Below are 20,822 nucleotides of genomic sequence, written 5' to 3'. Positions count from 1 at the left end.
TTATAACAACAGTAAAACTAAACCTCACTAAATAATAATAACAATAATCATCATATAGTTTGTTGTAATCATTAGGGGACGTAAATGAATTAAACTTTAACAAATATGAGTATGTTAATATTTGTTTATTTATTTTTGAATGTGTTCATATATGGTCGTGTTCGTTTAAATTTTTAATATCGTGTTTGTGTTTGTTTATTTTTGTAAGGTATTTGTGTTTATTCATTTAGTGTTCATGAATATATTCATTTAAGGTTTGCGAACATGTTATGTTCGTTTAACGTTCGTTTAACCGTTCGTGAACATTTTCATTTGTAAGCTAAAAATGATAAAACTACGGCACTAGTGTTTAAACTCCTTAAGTTTTATAAGTTAAACTCCAAAATTCACCTCCAAATTTCACCATGGGTTCAATTTAATTCATACATTTACTAATATTTAAAATGTAAAAAAAGGTAAATGAGTTTGGTCATGAACATAAACGAATCGAATATACATTTGTCCGTGTTCGTTCGTTTGTTAAATGAACATAAAAATTTTATTCGTACTAGTTTATTTAGCTTAACAAATGAACATAAACGAACGTTATACGAATAGTTCACTAAACGCCTCTGTTCATTTACATCCCTAGTAATCATATAAATTATTATATGTTATATTATTTGAGCTTCGTATGTACAGTGACAAATTATTATTTAATTGTCACATCATCATTTACATGTATATTATCACATCAACATCATATATCGTTATGTCAGTACCATGAATCGTTATGTTAAAACTATTGGTTGTCATATTAATATCATATTGATTAACGTCAATTCTTCATCATGTCATTATTTACACGTGCATAAAATATCATGTCAACATTATAGATCGTTATGTCAATACTATTAAATGTCAACATCATAGGTTGTTATGTCAATATTATTGAATCTCACATCAACATAATAATAATAACGTTAGTATTCTTTCACATCATCATTCACACATAAATTATCGCGTCAATATAATAAATCATCATATCAATATCATGGATATTATGTCACTACTATTAATTATCACACCAACATTAATCAATAATTAAAAAATTAAATGAGTTAAAGAGAGATTAATGCAATTAAAAATATGAGTAAAATTACACATATGAATTTGTTTTAGAAGTAAAATAACACTTTAAATATTTTTCTAAGAAAATCTCTAAAAATAAATAAAATATATTTAAAAATTAATTAATTAAACTTATAAATTTATCTTCAGTTAATTATTTTAAATTTATTTATTTTTATTTAAACATTTAATATATTCTTCATTTACTTTTATTTATATTTTAAAATTTAAAATTAATTAAGATTAAAATTATTTCATTAATAAATATAACATAAATTTGACTGATTTTACATCTTTTGTTAATATAAATAATAATATTTGATATTAAAATAATTAAAATTGAATCTAACTAATTAAATTTCAAATTACCATGATACCAATAAAGAAGAATTCATCGGTGAATCAATAATACAATACGGCGCCGTGTTGGGTTTCCCTGTCCCGACGAGTGACGAAGCTGCTCTTGACAAAAGAAAAGCAATTTCCCTATCCAAGTATCAGCATCAGATTCCACGTATTATCAAATTTTAGTAAGTATCTAATTATTATTTATTTAATTAATTTATATATACATTTTTATTTTCAATTAATTAATTAAAAATATTATATATATTTTTTCATGTCTGCGTAGATATAACTCATTGAAATCTCCAGCTCTCTCAATCGCCATCTCCATTTTTTTAACTCACTTCCGGTTTCACAGTTTCCCATACTACACCCATTCACTCTCCCCAGGAAAAGGTAATAATTAACATATTTTTGGTTCCATAAATTCATTTGTTCCCTCTGTTTGTTTTCCAAGAAAATTCAGAAGAACGTATTTTGAAATCTTTGTTAGCTTAAAGTAAATAGTTTAATTTATAATTTTCCATGCTTCCGGTAGATCTTGATCAGGTTTGGTTAGTTTGGATCCTGACCATGTTCAATTTTTTTATGAAGATGTATTTTTTAGGTTTGAATTGGGCTTATTGTTATTTTTTCTCTTCTCGATTGGAATTTTCTGTTCGATATATATGCATATCATTCCAAGTTCTGACCGTTGCAATTTCTTGAGAAAACTAAAGCTTAGTGATTTGTGATCAAACTGGACGTATGTGATATTATTTAATTATACGATTACTCTTTTTCTCTCTCTCTCTCGTCGCTCTGTATTTCTTGATTATTGAATTTGCTGTATGCATTGTCTGATTGTATTGATTATATCTAATGAGTGAAAAGAAAACAATACGTAATTTTCCTCAGATATTTCTTGGTTTCATTTGTGCAACAGATACTGTTTTGAGTTGAGGACGCCAAGCATACTTCTTTTCACAAATCGGGCTCGGACTTTTTGGTTTGAAGCATACAGTTATTGGTTGAAATCTCGGTTTCATGTTGCAGTGCTTAGACGGATTGAAGCATTTATTTGCTTCTGTATTGCACTGTTGTGATATTGATTTGTACAAGCAACCGAAAGGTCTCGGGGATCCTGAACTTCTCGCAAGGGAGACAGTTTGTATGTTATCAATTTTCTTTTTCTTTTCTTTTCAAGTTATACTGTGAAGCTTGTATTCTATTGCTAGAACAATAGTGTCTGTGCTTTTGCATAATTTATCATCTTCTTTGGACTTTGCCTACGTTATTTTAGTAATTAATTTTACTGGAATTTGTTGTTTTGCTCACCCTGATGCAGTTAGTGTAAGTGAAATAGAAGCACTGTATGAACTCTTCAAGAAGATAAGCAGTGCAGTGATAGACGATGGGCTGATTAACAAGGTTTCTTTAATTAGTTTTTTGGTACATTTTATTGTGAATCAATACTTTTTGTTATGTTTGTCGAGTTTTTGAACTTGGATGGTCCTTTTAGTATTTGACTTTTGTTTATATTCCATTTGGCAGGAGGAGTTTCAACTGGCCTTATTCAAAACAAACAAAAAGGAGAGCTTGTTTGCTGATCGGGTAATATTTTATCTAATGTTAGTTACTATTTTGTTCCCATTATTGATAAAAGAATTATTGTCAATCTCATCATGCCAGTTATTCGTAGTATTTTAGCACAAATTATCTTGAGCTACTTTCCACGTATTTCTGGTTTCACTACAGGTGTTTGACCTGTTTGATACAAAGCACAATGGAATTCTAGGTTTTGAAGAGTTTGCTCGAGCTCTTTCTGTCTTCCATCCAAATGCTCCTATTGACGATAAGATTGAGTGTATGTGCCCAATATTTTAAGTTGTTTGCAACAAGTCCTCGATTTGCCTATTTGGCCACCGCACTAATCGTGTTAACTTGTTGAATCTAAATACTAGAAATACAATTATGAACTTAAGCATGTCTTCTTCCAGTAACTAAGTGCTTTGTCTTCTCTTAATTGTTATATTTTTTTACTTTGCAGTCTCTTTTCAACTATACGATCTCAAGCAGCAAGGTTACATTGAGAGACAGGAGGTACGTGCTGTGATTTTGATTTGATCATTTTTGTTTTTTCTATTTTTCTCTCATTATATATATTTTTCATTTATAGGTTAAGCAAATGGTAGTGGCTACACTTGCTGAGTCTGGCATGAACCTTTCAGATGATGTTATAGAAAGTATAATTGACAAGGTAATAACTCAATCTGATTTAACTGAAGCTGTATTTCTTGTAATTTTTTCTTCTTCTTGGATCTAGTTTCTACATGTTAAGTTTCGGATCTTTTTGTCAGACTTTTGAGGAAGCTGATACAAAACATGATGGGAGGATTGATAAGGAAGAGTGGCGAAGTCTAGTTTTGCGACATCCATCCCTTCTGAAAAATATGACCCTGCAATACCTCAAGTAAGTTCCGAATTTACTCTGTAGTAAGCAACGTTATCAGCTTTGTTATCGTAAAAGACTTACTGATAGTGATGTGTGCTCAACTTCAACTGTTCTTTGCTTGTTTCGTTGAACAGAGACATCACCACGACATTCCCGAGCTTTGTTTTCCACTCACAAGTCGATGATACCTGAAATCAGCAATTGGGTTAAAGCTTTCATATGGCCTTATTTCATACTAGGCTGTGATGGCAGATTCAAATATAAATTGGAAAAGAGAGTGGGTCTCTGTGATGTTTTGGTTCATTGGTTAATTTTTTTCTTCTTGTGCGCGTCCATATTCAACCATTGAATATTCTGTTGGTTGTTCTTCTTAGTGGTTTTGGTTGATTTCAGATGGTCTTTAATGTAAAAAAGAATTGTGGGGCCATTTGAAAAGAATTTTTCGATTTCTATTCTGGAATATGGAAATATTTGTTTGAAAATGTAAAAGTTGAGTAAGGCAAATAAGCAAATCAGTAGCAGTTTTAGTGAGATTCCAACTTCTTTGTTCAATATCAAAATTGGTTTCTATGATGGGTATTTTTGGGTTTTATTATGTTTGAGAAAGAATATGAGCTCGACTTTTGTCACTTCCAACTAGTTTAGATAACTTGAAATCCGAAACTTTGGCGTTGATATTTTTGAGGCTTGATGTCTAAGTGAATGATCTTTCGGTTGCAATCTTGATGAAGATAGGCTAGTCCCTTGGCTATTCTAATCTGCCAACCGAGAGGTGTTTCTTGGTTTTTGTTGAAAAGATCCATTGATTTATCAATCCATTAGCCATGTACTCGTAAAGTAATATCCTATTGGATTTTTCAGCACAAATCCTATATAGCTTTCCAAATTGTAATGGTGAATACTTCCAATTGTCTGAACCTCAGCCATGAAGGACCTGTTAACCAAACCAAAGCCGACGAGATGCTTCACCACAACTTCAGAAGCCTAAGGTAAGGTCCATGGAAAACAGACCCGAAGCCACCTTCAGCTTGTTGCTAAAATTATTGGTAACGTTCTTCAACTCTTCGTAAGAGAATTTAGTTGGCATTCCCCGGATGCTGTCTAGATAATCTTCCTCAACTTCTTGGATACTTTTCTAAATCTGATGAAAAAAGAGAGCGCAAATAAGGAACAAAGAATACTTAGCTCCAAGAGTCCAGCCCACAATAACTTTTGCATACTGAATTATCATTTGCTTTCGAGTAAAAACGTCTATAACAGAATTGGGAAGGATCTGAACCCATATAAACAGTGGATTCACCATCACCGATTTTCACAAATACATGCAAACCTTTGCTCTGATCGTGTGGCGCTATCTAATGGCTCTCAGTTTCTTGTCCTGACACTAATCTTTGACCACGGACTAAAGTGTCCATCGGGTGGTCGAATGAATGCAAAACAATGTGGTGGTTTTGTCAAGCAGCAAGAGGCTCCCCTCTGTTCTCAAGTTTAACCTCGAGACGGAGTTGCCTACAGTGCCTGCGGACTAAACCTAAGTATCGTTAACAACTTTGCATCTTTCAAGACGAGTTTACCTTTAGAAGTGGGCTCAAACAGTGCCTGATCCTCGACTGGATTGTTGCTATGAGCGGAGTCATACCAGTTGGGCTGGGGGAGGAATCATTCGAAATTGATTATGCACCATACCAGGTGGGTTGGGGGAGGAATCATGCTAAATTGATGATCATTATAACTGGTGTTGAAGGAGAAAAAGTTTGGAGTCGCTGTTTATACAGTGGAAATCACAGATAAACATCCAAACGAATGGAAAGTTGCAATTATTAAAATCAAGAATGATTATGGTATGGTTTTAGGGTCAACCAAAACAGACGAGGTAATGATTAGTAAAATCAAGAGCATGCTATTAAAAAGTTGCAACAGGCGTCAATGATCAGGGCTGCTCTTTTAAGACGCAATGGCTTATACCGCATTACTAAAACATATATTATTGCTCATTACTAATAAAGGAAAAAAACATACAAACTACTCCGGAATTCCCCATTACTAAAACATTAAAGCTAAAAGAGGTCATCAGAATAATATAAAACCATTCATCGTAACATGTTATAATCTTAGTCGACTTCCTCCATCTTGGAGTCCTCGGCATCAACATCATCCAATGGAGGCATCTCAGAATCAACCTCATCATCCCCTGCATCCTCATCAATGCTCAACCCAAGCTTCAACATCCTATGGATTCTGTTTCCAAAGGTGTTTGGGTCATCGAGACTGAACCCGGATGTGAGGATAGAAGTCTCAAATAGCAGAAGAGCAAGGTCTTTCACAGACTTGTCATTCTTATCAGCATCAGCTCTCTTTCTCAGCTCTTCCATGATGGGATTCTCAGGATTGATCTCCATCGTCTTCTTGCTCGACATATATCCAGCCATACTGTTGTCTTTCAAAGCTTGGGCCTTCATGATTCTCTCCATGTTGGCGGTCCAACCATACTCACCTGTTACCAAACAGCAGGGAGAATCAACAACTCGATCGGAGACCACAACTTTCTCAACCTTGTCACCTAGTACATCCTTGATGACCTTGCAAAGACCCTCAAATTTCTCCTTCAATTCTTCCTTCTTTTTCTTCTCATCTTCACTCTCATCAAGTTTAAGACCTTCCTTTGTTGCAGACACAAGCTTTTTGCCCTCAAATTCCTTGAGCTGACCGACAGCATACTCATCGATGGCATCAACCATATAGAGCACCTCATAACCTTTCGTCTTCAACTTCTCAAGGAATGGGGAGTTTTCAACTGCCTTTCTACTCTCACCAGTGATGTAATAGATGTCATTCTGACCCTCCTTCATTCGGGTCACATAGTCCTTCAAGCTGGTCATCTCATCACCACTCTTGGTAGAGTGATATCGGAGCAATTCTGCAATCTTGTTTCTGTTCTGAGAATCCTCATGGATACCAAGTTTGAGGTTCTTGGAGAAGGCCTCATAGAACTTACTGTAATCTTCCTTGTTCTCAGCTATTTCAAAGAAGAGCTCAATGCACTTCTTGACCAGATTCTTTCGGATAACCTTCAAGATCTTGTTCTGCTGCAACATTTCTCTAGAGATGTTTAGAGGAAGATCCTCAGAGTCAACTATACCCTTAACGAAGCCAAGAAACTCGGGAATGAGCTCCTCACAGTTGTCCATAATAAAGACACGCCTAACATAGAGCTTGATGTTGTTGGGTTTCTTCCTCGTATCAAAAAGATCAAATGGTGCCCTCTTTGGAACAAAGAGAATAGCCTTGAACTCCAATTGGCCCTCAATTGAAAAGTGCTTGACAGCCAAATGCTCTTCCCAATCATTTGTAAGGCTTTTGTAGAATGCAGCATATTCTTCCTTGGTAATCTCCTCGGGCTTCCTCATCCAAATCGGCTTTTGCTTGTTCACCAATGACCACTCGTGCGAGACCTCCTTGATCTTCTTCTTTTTCTTCTCTTCCTTCTCCTTTTCCTCGTCAACATCCTCAACCTTCCCTTCCTCATCCTTCTTATCCTCTTCATCCTCATCATCGGAAATCTCCTTCTCAGTCGTCTTCTCAATCCAAAGGGAAATTGGGTAGCTAATGAATTCAGAATGCTTCTTTATCAAGTCCTTCAAACGTCGCTCCTCAAGGTACTCAAGCTGGTCTTCCTTCAAGAAAAGGGTAATTTTAGTACCCCTACCAAGGTTCTCCCCAGAAGTATCCCTTGTGACAGTGAAGGATCCACCGGCTTGAGATTCCCACACATACTGCTCATCATCATTGTGTTTCGTTGTAACAACAACCCTCTCGGCGACCAAGTAAGCCGAGTAGAAACCAACACCAAATTGTCCGATCATGCTAACATCAGCACCGGCAGCCAATGCCTCCATGAATTCCTTGGTCCCAGACCTTGCAATAGTACCGAGATTGTTCACTAAATCTGTAATAACAGAGATAAAATCACATTATCACCCCCTCTTAATTAAAATTCGACATCTAAATGTGCAAGAAACTGAAGCAAAAATGAACTTACCAGCCTTGGTCATGCCAATACCACTATCAATGATGGACAGGGTGTTGCTTATCTTGTCTGGAACAATGTGAATAAAGAGCTCTGGTTGAGCATCAAGTTTGCTCTTGTCTGTCAAGCTCTCAAATCTAATCTTGTCCAAAGCCTAAAGACATTTTTAACAATAATTCAATATTGATAAACATTAAAACCCAGAAAAAATAAACAGAATTATACTATCGAATTGCAGGTTTAATTAAGCTTCAAGAAACAAAGTTTCACCTCATACCTATAAATTCATAACATTAAGAGAAACTATTAACTATTAACAAATAAATCAAACGATAAAAGGGAAAACTTTATTAACAAATGTAATATGCAATCGAAGTGAGCAACCAAAGAACAGAACATTGCATAACTTGAAAACAAACAGAAAAACCATAAATTTCGTTATAATGCAATTAAGTAAACCAAACCCGCAAACTTCAAAGCAAGAGAGATCAGATCCAATAAACCACGCGATAAAATTATAATTAACAAAAACCTCAATAATAAAAACATTTTTTAAAGAAAAAGTTCAGACAGAGAAGGGTAAGGCTTACATCGGAAGCGTTGCTAATGAGCTCACGAAGAAAGATCTCCTTGTTGCTGTAGAAAGTGTTGATAATCAAACTGAGGAGCTGGTTAATCTCAGCTTGGAAAGCAAACGTCTCTGTGTCAGCCATTTATGAATAACTCAAAACCCGATTTTAAGAGCACCCAGAAAGGAAAGACAGCGTAGCCCAGAACAGAGGATTATAATCAGTTTTAGAGTTTAGAACAGAAAGATCAGAATGGCGCCTCCATGACATGGTAACGAGGTTATATAGAAGTAGAACTCTTTAGGGATTCTAGATCCTTCTAATGACCGTTTACTCACCTTCTATTCTTTAAAAATTTGTTTTTCTCTTTCCTTGATCATAGTTATGGCCGATTTTCTAGATCCTTCTTGTTTTTTTCTGAATGAAGCAAAGCTAAAGGATTACAAGATCATACGATCCCTAATTCCAGATCCTTCTTTTTTTTTTTTTGCTTCGCTTTAAACTTTTATTCCGAGAATTCAAGAGTAAATTACTTGGGTAGTCACTTGATTTTCAGTATATTTTCACCTTGTTCACCAAATTTTTAAATATTATATTACAGCAGTCATTGAACTTTTAATTTATTTTCATTATGATTATTTTCGATCCTTAGCTGGCATTTAAAAAAATACATTAAAGTCTTCTTTTTAGAATAAAAAAATAATAAACTTTAAATTAATAACTTTCCCAAAAGCACAAATTATTAATAAATAAAATGATCATCGATCAATTTTAATGGTGAAAAGACTTCATTTGTTTAAAAGATTAACATATTTTTGTTTTAAATTAATCTGAAAATTAACAATAGAAGAAAAAATTTAACTTTCCATTAGATCGTTGTTTCATTTCACACATGTAATCTCATAATATCAATCTTAATATAAATTATATAATTTATTAAATACTTTAATTATGTTTAATATAATAAAATTCAACAATTACACTAATTATTCAAATATATTACATATATATTCATAAATAATTATATTTAAATCTAATTACTTAATTAAGTTATTGTGTGATATTCTAAAGATGCTCTTTTTAATATTTGCTATTTTCCTTTTGAGAAAATCGCCTCAGTGACCAAAAATGCCTTATAATATACGATTTTAACCAACTTTTTTTGGATTTGCCAAAATGACCAACAAAATCGCAACGCGAAATAAAAATCGCAACGCGATCCCCAGAATCGCAAATCAGTTTCCAAAATCGCAACGCGATTCTTGAAAAACGCAATGCGATAGTACAAATTCGCATTGCGATTTTCCAAAATCGCAACGCGAATATGAAAATCGCAACGCGAACACATAAATCGCAACGTGTATCCGTAAATCGCAACGCGTATGGGTAAATCGCAATGCGTATCCGTATATCGCAACGCGTATCCGTAAATCGCAACGATAATACATAAAATCGCAACGCGTATCCGTAAATCGCAACGCGATATTTAAAGCGCCATTATAATCGCTACGCGTATTTTATTTTCAAATTACAAAAACGAATATTAAGACAAAATCCTGTAATCGCAACTCATAACCTAAAACCTAAAATCACAACTCAGTCCCATCTCCATCTCTCACTCTCTACGGCGAAGAAATCCGTCCCCATCTCCGAAGATTTCCGTCCCCATCTCCGGCGAAATCCCTCACAACCATTCACGGTCAGAAATCCCCACAATATTCAGAAATGGAAAATCAACCTCCGAGGGTTAGTTTTTTTAATTATTTTTATTTTGAAATGTTTGCATTATTGTAGGTTTTTCATATTGAAACTGATGATAAGTTTACTGGTCATTTCAATAATAGATTAACCATTTCACTTAGATTTCATTTCGCGTTACGATTCTGTCGTTGCGATTTTCATTTCGCGTTGCTATTCTCTCGTTGCGATTTTCAAGTTAGTATTTGTCTTTGTCTTTGTTCTGTCTTTTGGTTGAAGTAATGCAATCCATTCAAGTTTCAATTTGCAGAAGAGTCGCAACAAGATAAATGAAAATCGCAACGAGAGAATGACTGTCGCAACGAGAGAAATGAAAATCGCAACGAGAGAATCGCAACGCGAAATGAAAATCGCAACGAGAGAATCGCAACGCGAAACCAAAATCGCATTGCGATTTTCATTTCGCGTTGCGATTCTCTCGTTGCGATTTTCATTTCGCGTTGCGATTCTCTCGTTGCGATTGTCATTTCGCGTTTCGATTCTCTCGTTGCGATTTTCATTTCAACCAAAAGACAAAACAGTGTTGCAAATTTTAGTTTCAAGAATAAACTACTACTTTTATGTTATTGTTTTTGGTATATCTTCACAGTGTAGTTTTTGGTATATCTAACTTGGTATGTTTATTGTTTTTGTAGAAATTTTTTTCGGCTCAATTGACCTTGAGAAATAAAGTCAGCCTGGCCACTACAATTGCTTCGAAGCTTTCACCTGCTCAAAGACAATTGTTTGAGGAAACCTGCTTCGGGCCATGGCTGAGAGTACAACATCCGGGTGGAGATGCTAATTTGACCCATTTGTGGCTTCAGACCATGACATCAAATCTACCCGACAGTATACAACGTGGTGAGGAAGAGATATGGTTTCATTTTCCACCAGCGTATACTTGTTTTGGGCGGAAGGAGTTCTGCTTAATCACTGGTCTACGATTCGGACACGATGATGTAGGCCGGTACACTCGTCATATCGCCCGCCCATCATGGTTATCCCGGGTTTTTCCGGATGAGTCAATGGAGAAGCCGAACCTACATGTCGACGACCTGAAGAAATTGTTTAATAAGAAAGCTGGTTTCACTCGGATGGATGACGTCGATGTTGTCCGAGTATGCCTTCTACTACTTGTGTATGCCGGCTTTTTAGGCAGAGAGGCCAGACAACCTATTCATCGGGAGCTAATAATATTGGTAGAGGACCTGAATGCATGGAATCTGTTTCCGTGGGATTCGTATATATGGAAAGCTACCTGGACTAAGTTGTCGTCTGCCTTTGATGACCGCAAAAGTTTGCGGGGCGATGGGTCCAAATACACTTTGTCAGGCTTTGTTTGGGCCTTTAAGGTAAGAATTTCTATATAATGTTTCTAAAATTATAATTAATTATTTAACAATTACTAATTTGTTATTATATTGTTTGTAGATTTGGATATTCGAGGCTTTCCCCAGCATGCGTACATATGCAATAAAAACGTCAAATGATATTCCCAGGGCTATTTCCTGGAAGAGGAAAACTCTGTTGGATTGGGAAGACTTAATACCATATGCGACAATAAATAATGTAAGTTAACACAAATACTTTCATATAATATATAAACAAGTTATTAATAGTAGACGTTTAACTTTGTTGAGTTTTTATATTTTAGGAGGCCAACATTCCATTACAAAGACTGACACCCACGGAGGAAGAGCTTGCCACTGATTGGTGGCAAGCTAGTCAGAGTTTTTTTGATGGCACGGATGATGAGCAGCATCCACTTCCTCCAATTCGAGAGCCATCACCTCACCTAGAGCCATCACCCGATCGACCCGACTATACACCTCTAGAACGAGAGCCATCACCTATCCCGTCACATCATCGAGCCTCTTCTCCACCATCACCTCATGATAGGCGACCGGCAAAGATGCCACGACTCCTATCTCCCTGTTCTCCACCTCCACCTCCACGGGATGAGTCAAGGGAGTTACGTGATGAGGTCAATGTCTTGCGTGAGGAGATCGGTACTCTACGCGATAACGATGGTGCATGGCGTGTGGAGGTGTCAACTTACGTGGTGAGGTTGCCGCTCTACGTGAGATGATAGTATCGTTGCAGAATGAGGTTCATACTCTACGCAACGAGGTAAGTTTAAGATTTTCCATATTTAACTTAATGATAAATTTACTCGTAATTTCACTTAGATTAGCCATTTCACTTAGATTGCTTAGTAAATTTATTCGGTTGCTGCCAATTCTGCTAAACTGTGTATTCTTTAACACTGTGAAATAGTATTTGTCTTTGTTTTGTCTTTTGGTTGAAAGTAAATTTGTTCGGTTGCTGCCAATTCTGCTAAACTGTGTATTCTTTAACACTGTGAAATAGTATTTGTCTTTGTTTTGTCTTTTGGTTGAAAGTAAATTTGTTCGGTTGCTGCCAATTCTGCTAAACTGTGTATTCTTTAACACTGTGAAATAGTATTTGTCTTTGTTTTGTCTTTTGGTTGAAAGTAAATTGTTCGGTTGCTGCCAATTCTGCTAAACTGTGTATTCTTTAACACTGTGAAATAGTATTTGTCTTTGTTTTGTCTTTTGGTTGAAAGTAAATTTGTTCGGTTGCTGCCAATTCTGCTAAACTGTGTATTCTTTAACACTGTGAAATAGTATTTGTCTTTGTTTTGTCTTTTGGTTGAAAGTAAATTTGTTCGGTTGCTGCCAATTCTGCTAAACTGTGTATTCTTTAACACTGTGAAATAGTATTTGTCTTTGTTTTGTCTTTTGGTTGAAAGTAAATTTGTTCGGTTGCTGCCAATTCTGCTAAACTATGTATAGAATAACACTGTGAAATAGTATTTGTCTTTGTTTTGTCTTTTGGTTGAAAGTAAATTTGTTCGGTTGCTGCCAATTCTGCTAAACTGTGTATTCTTTAACACTGTGAAATAGTATTTGTCTTTGTTTTGTCTTTTGGTTGAAAGTAAATTTGTTCGGTTGCTGCCAATTCTGCTAAACTGTGTATTCTTTAACACTGTGAAATAGTATTTGTCTTTGTTTTGTCTTTTGGTTGAAGTAATGCAATCCATTCAAGTTTCAATTTGCAGAAGAAGAAATAGTTTACTTTCGCAACACGAAACTTAAAATCGCAACGCGAAACCAAAATCGCAACGCGAAATGAAAATCGCAACGACAGAATCGCAACGCGAAACCAAAATCGCAACGACAAGATCGCAACGCGAAACCAAAATCGCATTGCGATTTTCATTTCGCGTTGCGATTCTTTCGTTGCGATTTTCATTTCGCATTGCGATTCTGTCGTTGCGTTTTTCATTTCGCGTTGCGATTTTGGTTTCGCGTTGCGATTTTAAGTTTCGTGTTGCGAAAGTAAACTATTTCTTCTTCTGCAAATTGAAACTTGAATGGATTGCATTACTTCAACCAATAGACAAAACAAAGACAAATACTAACTTCAGGGTATTAGTTTGAAACATATTTTTCTTTGTTATCTGATGCATTTTGTGAACTATGATAGAATAATGACTTGGGTGAATACAATGCAAGTTTGAAACATATTTGTCTTTGTTTTCACTGTTTAAATATCATGTATGTTTATTTACTGATTTTTGTATTTAATTATTTAGCGGCCCGATAGAGTGGATGCTTTACGTTGGGTTATGCTTGCACGACGGAGTTCACGCATCAGACAGCGTGCACGTGCTATTAAGTCTCCGTACACCCCAATAGTGCGAAGACACCGCAAGAAGAAGCCCGACTCGCCTGTCATCCCTCAAGAGTCCACTCCTATCGTTGAAGAGGCCCCCTATCATTCCTCGAGAGTCCCCTCCCACCGTTCAAGAGGCCACTGTCATCATTGAAGAGGTCCCTCCCACCATTCAAGAGCCCGATTCACATGGCGTCATATGTAGGCTTCTTGAGAAACCCTCTGACGTGCCGGACATGATGGATTCAAGTTGGCTCTCGTATGAGTTACCGGCCAGTACCATACCGGTATCTGAAGAGGAGAGGGAACAACTACCGGACACAATTCTGGATAACACCCTTTGGGCTAATACCGCTGTTGATTTTATCTACATGAGCGGAGCCAGGGGTGTTTCACTGACATATGCAAGCTCACCGATGATATCTATTTGTTGCTTGATCGGTCTTGGTGGGGCGTATTATTAGGGGTCGAAGACAATGGCTATTTCGATGGGGGGTAAGTCTTATATTTTTCTTATATTTCAATTTGATTAATTTTTTTTTTAAATTTATGTAAGTCACTAATATATGTCTTTTTTTGTAAAACAGCATATCGATGCGTGGGTGACACGTCTTCTAATAATAAGAAAACTTAAGAAAATAAAAATATACGATATACAATTATGCCGACGTCTTTTCACGCCGTTCACTTGAAGAATGCACGAGATGAATCATTTGATTTGGGCAATGGACAAGCTAAACTTTATCCTGCATGGTGGGAGGTCGATAAGGTTAGTATTTATTTTAGATTGAGTTTAAAGGTTTTATGAAATAAGTGCGCAAATGAATGAATTATTACTTATGATTGCAGGTGTTTATCCCTGTTTTGGAACGTAAACATTGGATTCTCGTCGAGCTTCAGCTCCCATCCCTTAAGACAATAGTGTATGACAGCATGATAAATTACATATCATTGGCTGATTTAAGAGATGTTATTAAGGGATGGAGCTCTCATTTGGCTAAATTCTTGGATGCGATCAATTATTGGACTCGTTCTGGAAACAAGAAGCCAAAGAAGCTCAATATTACAGTTATTAGAGACGAGACCGCGCCACAACAAACGAGCGGAGCCAGAGGAGATTGTGGTCCTCTCGTATGCTTGGCGTTGGAGCGTTTAATGACGGGAAGCATCAAGTATCTACCTCCCACCGATAGAGATAGAGCTGCAGTAGGCTTGTGGTTTCGGCATTATATGGCTAAATCGATATATACGAGACGCTGCCTACCTGCATCCGCGTTATAAAAATGTCCATAAACAATTGGTAAGTTATATACTTTTGGTTTGAAAATGTTTGGTTAAGTACCTAGAATTCAATAATTTGCTGTTTGTAGGTTTTAGATGTGTAGAAAGTGTTGTTTGAGCAAATGTTTGGTTTCTGCAGGTTAATCTCAGAAGTGAACTGCGTGAAAATGATGTATGGCTGCAAAAGTTGATTCAATAGTTTAATTGATTGTTTTTTGATTGTTTAATTGATTTGTAAAAGTTGATTCAATAGTAGATGATCGGAAATAAGAATTATTGCTTATTTTTTGATTGTTTAATTGATTTGTAAAAGATGATTTGTAAAAGTTGATTTGTGTAATTGATGCGAACATAATTCTTATTTGTGCTTGTTTAATTGATTGAAATGTAATGGTTGATTTTGTTGATTTCAATCTGCATTATGTTGAAGGCAAAAATGACTATCGCAATGCGAAATGAAAATCGCAATGCGAAATGAAAATCGCAACGAGAGAATCGCAATGCGAAATGAAAATCGCAATGCGGAAATGAAAATCGCAACGAGAGAATCGCAATGCGTTTATAATTTCGCATTGCGATTCTCTCGTTGCGATTTCATTTCGCATTGCGATTTTCATTTCGCATTGCGATTCTCTCGTTGCGATTTTCATTTCGCATTGCGATTTTCATTTCGCATTGCGATTCTCTCGTTGCGATTTTCATTTCGCATTGCGATTTTCATTTCGCATTGCGATTCTCTCGTTGCGATTTTCATTTCCGCATTGCGATTTTCATGTTGGGATTTTCATTTCGCATTGCGATTCTCTCGTTGCGATTGTAATTTCCGTGTTGCGATAGTCAAATGCATGCCTAATAGTGATAACAACTGAATAACAAGAGTTGGTTAAGTCAAAATGGTTGGCCTGAGTCATTAATTCAACTGAAAATGTTAAAAGTTCACACATAAATCCACATAATACAACGTTTGCATTTAAAAATCAGCTAAGTTAACAGTCCCAAAAGGTGAAGCCAATTGTGATTGGGATTTTAAAGATGATTGCCTTTTGCTTGACACCATATGAGCTTTGGATTTTGATGAGGATCCATATTTTGGTAGAGGAAAATATGATTTTGATGGCACTGGTGATCCACATGTCAACCTTGTATGACCACTTTCCTTGCACCGACTACATGTCGATCTCTTCTTCTCTTCACCCTTAGACGGTATACGATCGTGACTTTTTGGTCGCCAGGTAGCCTTCTGTCCATGGCTGGTGGCAAAACTGTTTGTAAGTCATCTGGTATGTCCCACTCAGAAGGATGTGGAATAGGGTAGACAATCTCGGCATAAGTCTGTCGATAAACTTCTGTAGTGTAGCAATCCATAGCGTATGCGCTTGAATCATCTTGGTTTAAATGAAGAGCAACTTTTATAACATGGCCACACGGAACCAGATGTTTGCCATTTCATACAACTACACGTCTTTGCATTTAGATCGACTAGCCCATTTAAGTTATTATCCAGTACTTGAAACAAAGTGTTTGAACATGGTTCAACTCTCCATGACGTTGACTTCACAACACGTTTCGTTATCTTTTTTTCAGTCCATGGTGTAACACGATGTTCCAATGTTCCTGTAAATTTAAATAAACAATACTTAGTAAAATATATAAATATGATAAGTTACGAATTCAAAGAAATAATACCTGCATGGTTTCTTTCTTGTAGTACCACTGTTGAATAGAGGCTCGAAAAAACTCCATTAACATAGTAATGGGTAATTTCCGGGAATGACGACTTAGAGCGTTGATTGATTCTGCACTATTAGACGTCATGAAACCATATCTTGCTCCAAGTTGATGTACTCTTGACCATCTTTCAAACCCGACATCTTCTAGTGTTTGAGCACACTGAGGCAAAACGTCTTAAACAATTTATATGCTTATTGAAATCCACTTCCCGATAAGCTTTTACAGCCTTCCAGTATGTCCATTTGTGCTTTTTTATACCAGCAGACCTTGATTTTAGATTTCTATACAAATGAACACCACAAAGTCCATGAAAAGCATCTGGGAAACACCTTCTAACAGCGTTGTCAATTGAGTTTGCCCTATCGGATATGATTGTCAGATTGCTAATAGGACCTATGCAATCCCTAAGATGCCCCATAAACCATGTCCATGAATCAGAGGTTTCAGATTTGCCAACCCCGTAAGCTATTGGCAATATCCCATTGTTAGCATCCATGGCTACTGCTAATAAGTTTACTCCAAGGTATCGACCTTTCAAATGTGCTCCGTCAACTGTAATAACTGGGCGCATGCAAGTAATAAACGAACGAATCTACAAAATAATATACACAAGAAATATAATCATTTAAATGTGAAATGCATGTAACTAACAAAAATGAGTCAACAAAATTATATTGATTTACTAACCGTAGCACCAATGGCGATAAACAGCAACTCAAAGCGTCCATCTCTATCTGTTTTGATATGAGTTACCGACCCAGGATTTTTCAGCTTTAAATTGTGACAATAAGCCGGCAGTTGGGCAAACGATGCTTCTGGCAACCCCCTCAACAATTCCAAGGCATAACATTTGGCTCTCCAAGCTTGAGAATATGATATACTAATCTTGAACCGAGCATTCATGTCAGTCATAATTCATGTCCCCGATATACCCTGCCATTCAAAAACATTAACTCAGCCAGAAAACCACCCAACACCTTTTTGTTTGCCTGTCTATGGTGAGGAAAAACTTGGGTTCTTGAACATGTATGTTTATCAATAAAAGTCCTAACTTGAAACATTTGCAATCTTTTATTCTCTTTGCAATCATACGCCACGTACAGTTTTGTCAATCATACACCTTGTTTCGAAACGATCTTGCTTGATTTGTTAACTTTAGTTGATAGCCATCTTCCACACATTTCGTATATAAAGCTATCTTCAAGTCTTCCTTTGTATCAAAACAATCATCTTTCTTGATACGAATAACTTTGTGTAACAATCAACTGCTTTCTTTATCAACTCTTCTTCCGGTATCTGAAGTAATTCTGGCATATTCCAGTTATACGCCCGTGGCATTTTCTTTCTTCGGGGACTTTTTCTTCTTCTTTTTCTTCTTCAGGATATATGAATTACAGAATGGATGTTCAACATGTTCATTCACAGTCGTAACTTCCTCCTCATTATCATCAACAATACATTCTTCGGCATCGGCTTTTCATCATCAAAATTCGGGTATTGACCAATATCAATATCATTACACGCATGGTCTGTTTTTCTTCTGAAACATCATCAAAATCCGTGTATTGACCAATATCAAAGTTCGGATATTGACCAAGACAAATTTCGAATACTGACTAGTACTCACAATTTTTTCTGTTGGCTCATCATCGTCTAACTGGTCAATACGAAAACCGGAATTTGGTGCTGAAAGTTGATTGGGATTTGGATTAGAGAAAGGTTGTGGGTTTTGAGAAAAACTTAGTTGATTACTACCCGCTACTGACCCAACAATACTACTTCTAGGTTCAACAACATACAATGTAACATCATCTTGTGAAACACTAATGTAAGCAATGAATCGTTCAACATCTTCATTGTCGGTTAACAAATAAACTTTACCATTTCTCTGATAAGATAGCCTAAATCCACTTAGGGGCTCTAAATTCAATTTATTTGAAACACGTAGCATTAGAGTTTCATAAGTTAACTTTTGTAAAGACAATTTTAGTTGAAGATTCATGGGTAAAGGCATATATTGTAAAACACCATGAACATTATCCCATGACCCTCCAAAACACCAATCTATCCAAACATGATCAACATTAGATGATTTCATGGTTGTAAATTAATTTACTAAACAGACGAGCTGCGAAACTAAAACCTGTTGCCGGATTGGGAAGGATGTCGTTGGATATAGGAACGGATGTCGCCGGAGAGAGTGATAGATGGAGATGGAATGAGTTGCGATTTAGGGATTTAGTTTATGATTTCAGTGTTATATACCCAAAATTTCAGTGTTGTGATTTACAGATTCTCGTTGCGATTTACGGATTATCGTTGCGATTTACAGATTCTCGTTGCGATTTACGGATTATCGTTGCGATTTACAGATTCTCGTTGCGATTTACGGATTATCGTTGCGATTTACGGATACGCGTTGCGATTTATGTGTTCGCGTTGCGATTTTAATATTCGCGTTGCGATTTTGGAAAATCGCAATGCGAATTTGTACTATCGCATTGCGATTTTCAAGAATCGCGTTGCGATTTTGGAAACTGATTTGCGATTCTGGGGATCGCGTTGCGATTTTTATTTCGCGTTGCGATTTTGTTGGTCATTTTGGCAAATCCAAAAAAAGTTGGTTAAAATCGTATATTATAACTTTTTTTTGGTCACTGAGGCGATTTTCTCTTTCCTTTTTAGTTCCACTGTTGGATTAAGTATTACGTTATGATTGGGAGCTAAATACTCTTTTTATATGCTGGTTCACTTTAATTCTATTGATCATAGCACCATTTTGTTGTATGAGTTTTTTTTTTTTTTTAAGTTGGTGTATGAGAGAGTGATCGTTTGGAGTTAAGGATTTAAATAGCGGTCGATTATTGGAATAGTGATTGTTATATAACGATAAAGATAGCGTTTGAAATTGTTATTTTACAACCGCGATACTTGCAATAGTGGCAATACTATCTGTTATTATGCAATCTCGATAAATACAACGCAATTACAATCATAAATTAAATCCCTAGTTGTGGCAATGGCATAGCAATAGGCTAGTGTTCTGTAGTATATAGTATTTATGTCGTGTTCGGTTGTTGCAATCAGGATCATTTATAGAGTGGCAAATCCAAGAAAGAAAAGAAACGACCGTACTTGGTTTTCTTTACTATGATTTTGTTTCTTAACGAATGTTCTGCAATATGTCTTACTGTTTTAGCTTTTGCTTGTCTGTTGAACTTCTACTTCTAATATGTAAAATTAAAAACGAGATAGCTTTCATGTGTATCGGAAATTAGGGGAGAACATTGCTTCCTTTAATGACTGTATGAATGGGATAATGATGGCCGTATCTGTAAATTGTTTCTCTCTTTGGAAAGGAAATGAAAATGGACTAAGACTCGATTCAGTTGAGCCGGAGTTTATGTTTGATTTAGATTCTATCTTGTTTGTAATCTTGTATAGTTGTTTTCTCACGGTAAGTTTTATTTGTTGGTCTAGCATATGGATTCTAAACCAGTTGAGGATATTAGTGAACCAGGTAAATGTTCCTAGTTCCAAATGCTATTTTGTTAAGGATTATTTAGACAAAGAATCCTGATCAACATAAATTATAGCTTGCATGGATTTTCAAAGTCCTGCCTATTCTTTGGCTGATGAAATTTGGTTGCATGCTGCATATCTGCATTATTTGTCACCTAAATTCTATGTTTTTGTGGTTCTAGATATTGTTAATGGTATAGTTTTCTTACCCCCCATCCCCAATACCATAATAGTCATTATTCTTCTCTATGTTGCTTGAACTCCTCTTTTTTCTTGAACTCTTGTGCCCAACTCTCATGGTCAATACATGGATATTAGGATGCGATCTCCAAGGTTCCTCCAAATACATGGAATAACTTGAAAA

The 20,822-nt window shown here is 36.0% G+C and overlaps 3 protein-coding genes and 1 long non-coding RNA gene across 4 annotated transcripts in view; 2 read left to right on the top strand and 2 right to left on the bottom strand.

Annotated features, from left to right (window-relative positions):
• LOC120121438 (coiled-coil domain-containing protein 22 homolog) overlaps positions 1-2,435 on the bottom strand; it is a 14,761-nt gene extending 12,326 nt beyond the window's left edge. Inside the window, exon 1 of the mRNA XM_039140792.1 lies at positions 2,423-2,435. The gene's annotated coding sequence lies outside the window, so the exon portion shown is untranslated. The remainder of the gene's footprint in view (positions 1-2,422) is intronic.
• LOC120121488 overlaps positions 1-20,822 on the top strand; it is a 25,605-nt gene extending 4,783 nt beyond the window's left edge. The window contains exons 3-4 of the long non-coding RNA XR_005515994.1: positions 20,552-20,690; positions 20,777-20,822. This is a non-coding gene — a long non-coding RNA (uncharacterized LOC120121488). The remainder of the gene's footprint in view (positions 1-20,551; positions 20,691-20,776) is intronic.
• On the top strand, positions 2,392-4,262 carry LOC120121476 (calcineurin B-like protein 3). Its single transcript, XM_039140831.1, has 8 exons — positions 2,392-2,605; positions 2,783-2,865; positions 2,989-3,048; positions 3,193-3,301; positions 3,485-3,537; positions 3,614-3,694; positions 3,795-3,907; positions 4,024-4,262. The coding sequence occupies exons 1-8, from the start codon at positions 2,482-2,484 to the stop codon at positions 4,079-4,081; spliced, it is 681 nt and encodes a 226-aa protein (XP_038996762.1). The 5' UTR covers positions 2,392-2,481; the 3' UTR covers positions 4,082-4,262.
• On the bottom strand, positions 5,862-8,796 carry LOC120121428 (heat shock protein 81-1-like). Its single transcript, XM_039140783.1, has 3 exons — positions 8,507-8,796; positions 7,929-8,070; positions 5,862-7,835 (listed from the first exon to the last, which is right to left on the bottom strand). The coding sequence occupies exons 1-3, from the start codon at positions 8,627-8,629 to the stop codon at positions 6,001-6,003; spliced, it is 2,100 nt and encodes a 699-aa protein (XP_038996714.1). The 5' UTR covers positions 8,630-8,796; the 3' UTR covers positions 5,862-6,000.

This window comes from Hibiscus syriacus, unplaced genomic scaffold (assembly GCF_006381635.1).
Source record: "Hibiscus syriacus cultivar Baekdansim isolate YM2019G1 unplaced genomic scaffold, ASM638163v2 tig00001120_pilon, whole genome shotgun sequence".
Classification (NCBI taxonomy): domain Eukaryota; kingdom Viridiplantae; phylum Streptophyta; class Magnoliopsida; order Malvales; family Malvaceae; genus Hibiscus; species Hibiscus syriacus.
This window is presented reverse-complemented; position numbering and strand designations above follow the sequence as displayed.